Genomic DNA, 3470 nt, shown 5'->3' with positions numbered 1-3470 from the left:
TCACGGGAGACCCGGCGCTGGGGGAGAGGGAGGCCGGGCGGCGGGATGCGCTGTGGCCGCTTGCCTCCTCCGCCCCCCCCCCTCCCCCGCCGCCTCGCCGACTGCTCGGCCGCGCGTCTGAGCCGCCCGGGCCCGGAGCGCAGGCGGCGAGGCCACCGCACCTGCAGCGCGCTCGGGCTGCCAAGCAGCCGCCTCGCCTCCCGCCGCCCGGCCTCCCTCTCCCCCAGCGCCGGGTCTCCCGTGACACCCGAGACCCCCGGCCGACGACAATGACCACTTCCCTGCAAGATGGGCAGAGCGCCGCGGGTAGGGCGGCTGCCCGGGACTCGCCGCTGACCGCCCAGGTGTGCGGCGCTGCCCAGGGGAGGGGCGACGCCCGCGACCTGGCGCCTGCCCCCTGGTTGCAAGCGCGGGCGCTCCTGCCCCCTCCGGACGGGACCCGCGGCTGTGCTGCAGACAGGTAGGCAGCCCTCCGAGGGCGCGGGGGAGTGTCCTGGGTTGGCAGCCGGCGAGGGGCTGAGGAGGCGGTCCTAGGGGGTGAGCCATGTGCCCAGAGCTGGGCCAAGTTTGTGAAAGTCTCTGAAGACAATTCCCTTTAAGCTGGCTTCTACCGGCTCGGCAGGACATTGCGATCTCCCAGCGCCTTATAAATAGCATCACCGTTTCATTGAGAGCTCCTGGTCTCTCTCACCTCTGCCCATCGGTGTGAACTAGGAGGCCAGGCTGGCCACCCCACTTCCTTTCTTCGTGGCCCTGCACTGAAAACAAAACAAAACAAACAAACAAACAAACAAACAAACCCCTAATCCTTTTTATTTTATATGTTTAAAAAATCGGAGCATAAATGAATTCACCTCCCACATAGAATCTTACAGCGACCCTGGAGAGGCAAAGCACGGATTGACATTTGAGCAGTCTTGCTGTTCAGCAGGAAAGAATAGAGGCTTTAAAAGGTTTCCCAATCTCCATAGCATTCAGCACTAAGTGCCTTTAGAGTTCACAGTTTTGCACATACTTCAGGAAAGAAAAAGACTGCAACAATACAAAAATCTGTAGTCCTTTATATTCATACATTTAAATGGTACTTCTCCCCCCAGATTTTCAAAGTGCTTCAACTTCACTGAAGTTAAAATTACTCCGCAGTGGACTAGAGTACATTTATACTAGCAAGTTCTATTCACTTACCTCTTCAAAAACACTGCCTTGCGGTTTAGTATCTATAAGCACTTGAAAAATCAACAGACTGTGTGTGGGCAACATTGTGAATGAAATTTGAAGTGAGATGAACCACAGCTATAATTAATAAACCATAACTTCCAAAAGTGATTAGTGAAATAGCATAGGGATGAATTCACTAAATGTTTGTAGACTTGGTCAATTTAATGGATGCATAAAAATGTCTAACTTCTCAGGATGGTTTTTGCATCAATAATTATATAGTATTTCAGCCTCAGGAAAATTATCAAAAGTGCTGGAAATAGGCTTTCTATGCCTGGTAATTTTTTTTTTAAGGCCAAAAAAAAAAAAAAAAAACAAAATGATAGGAATACTATAGAAAATTCATTTATATCAATTAACATATTTTATTTTGACCCACAGAAAGTACATCACAGATCTTTGCTGTACATTTTATATAATATTAGTGTTATCACAGAGTGGTACATGTTGGCCTTAACTTCTTAATCCTGTCAGCAATTAAATTTTACATTCATTCCGCTTTATGTAAATTACATCCTATGTTCTCTTGGTGTAGGAGAAAAAAGAAAGATCTTGATGTTCTGGAAATGCCATCTATTCCAAACCCTTTTCCTGAGCTATGCTGTTCTCCATTTACATCTGTGTTGTCAGCAGGCCTGTTTCCCAAAGCAAATTCAAGGAAAAAACAGGTATGCATTTAAAAATTTTTAATTCAAAAATCTTAGGAGCTCTAAATCCATACAGTTTTTAAGGTATTCAGTACTTTGTAATATTAACAAAGGATTAGTATGGTCTATTTTAAATGACTATTGGCTGACAAAGTTTTTGGCATCATTTTCCTTTAAGGCCTTAGTTTTCACAGCTATATAATGGGCATGTTAAAAGTTCCCTACTGAGCTTTTAGGATGGGTTAAATGAGAGAATATATATATAAAGTACAGAGTCTGGGAGCTGTTATTATATACAGGGTAGCTGGGGAGAGTTATATATGATAATAGATTATCAATTTTTAGTCATAAATTGGAGGAAGGCAATGGTATTGGGGTAAGAAACAGATTGGTTGATTTCTTTAATACCTTCCATAATCTTCCAATTTGCAACCCAAGCAACCTCACTTACTAAAGGAGAGTGGGATAGTGAATCTGTGGACTCCTCAGTGAACCAGTGAATTCCTCAGTTTGGTGCAGAAGGCAGATGATGACTTCTTAGTGATAATTAGAAGATGGACTTTTTTTTTTTTATTTACTTATTTATTTTAATGTTTGTTTATTTTTGAGAGAGAGAGACACACACAGAGCACGAGCAGGGGAGGGGCAGAGAGAGAAGGAGATGCAGAATCCAAAGCAGGCTCTAGGCTCTGAGCTGTCAGTACAGAGCCCTACGCAGGGCTCGAACCCAAGAACGACACTGGACCTTCGTCAGTCGCTTAACCGATTGAACCACCCAGGAGCCCCAGAAGATGGACTTTATTTTATATGATTTTGCTTTCCTTTTCAGTTTCTAGTTTGAGACTGACTTAGGCAAATTAGATTTCCAGGACCAAACAACTATGGAGAGAGATCCTTAATGACTATACATTTGGAAAAAAAAAAAAATCAATGCTTCCTAGAATAATCTTGTCTCTTCTTAATATACTCCCTCCCAATTTTGAATTAGCAAAACAAAGAGAGGCTTCACTAGGCAAAATGTACCTTGTTCTTGCGGGGCTAGAAGCAATAAATTTAAACAGTCAGATGTTTGCAGTGAGGAGACGGATAGTAAGTGGAGAAAAGACAGTTGACCATTTCCCTGCATCTATTGTTCTCTTACCTTTTTTTCTGACTTTTACTTCCTGTGATGGGTTCAGTAATGTATGTTTACAGTTGTAGGAGTGAAGGAAATACCCTAGGAAATAGATGAGTTCTTGATAACATAAAGCGATAATAGAGACAGTAGGAAGCATTCCATGGACTGTTGGGTTTTGATGGAAGTCTGGTATAACAAGGCATATATATATATATATATATATATATATATATATATATAAATTTTTTTTTTTTTGATGGGGGCGGTTTGAAGTTTAATTGGTGCATGTGCTTTTTGGAAAAGGACTGGAGAAAGTGGGAGTAAATATTCCCGGAGCAGAGGTATGTTCTCAATTAGAGACTTTGATGGGGGAGGCAAGTCCTTAAGTGGGCGGGACTGTGACTTTGGATGAGGAGATGAACAAGGAGGAGATTCTCGAGAGCTTTATTATCAGGATGAGTTTTAAAGTCAGAGCCCAAGAGAAAAAC

At 43.6% G+C, this 3470-nt stretch overlaps 1 protein-coding gene across 3 annotated transcripts in view; it reads left to right on the top strand.

The window, feature by feature from the left end:
- The first annotated feature begins 98 nt into the window (after positions 1-98).
- The window catches only part of GRB14 (growth factor receptor bound protein 14), a 119701-nt gene continuing 116329 nt past the window's right edge, over positions 99-3470 (top strand). For 2 of the 3 annotated variants that reach the window (XM_040475216.1, XM_040475215.1), the window contains exons 1-2: positions 100-460; positions 1754-1886. In XM_040475216.1, the coding sequence (XP_040331150.1) occupies positions 270-460; positions 1754-1886 (324 nt within the window). In that variant the 5' untranslated portion in view covers positions 100-269. Of the gene's footprint in view, positions 461-1753; positions 1887-3470 lie in introns of all 3 variants that reach the window. The other variant, XM_040475214.1, reaches the window with a different exon arrangement.

This window comes from Herpailurus yagouaroundi, unplaced genomic scaffold (genome assembly GCF_014898765.1).
Source record: "Herpailurus yagouaroundi ecotype Mexico unplaced genomic scaffold, PumYag 140, whole genome shotgun sequence".
Classification (NCBI taxonomy): domain Eukaryota; kingdom Metazoa; phylum Chordata; class Mammalia; order Carnivora; family Felidae; genus Herpailurus; species Herpailurus yagouaroundi.
Note: the sequence above shows the minus strand (reverse complement) of the source record. Positions and strands in the feature narration are given on the sequence as shown.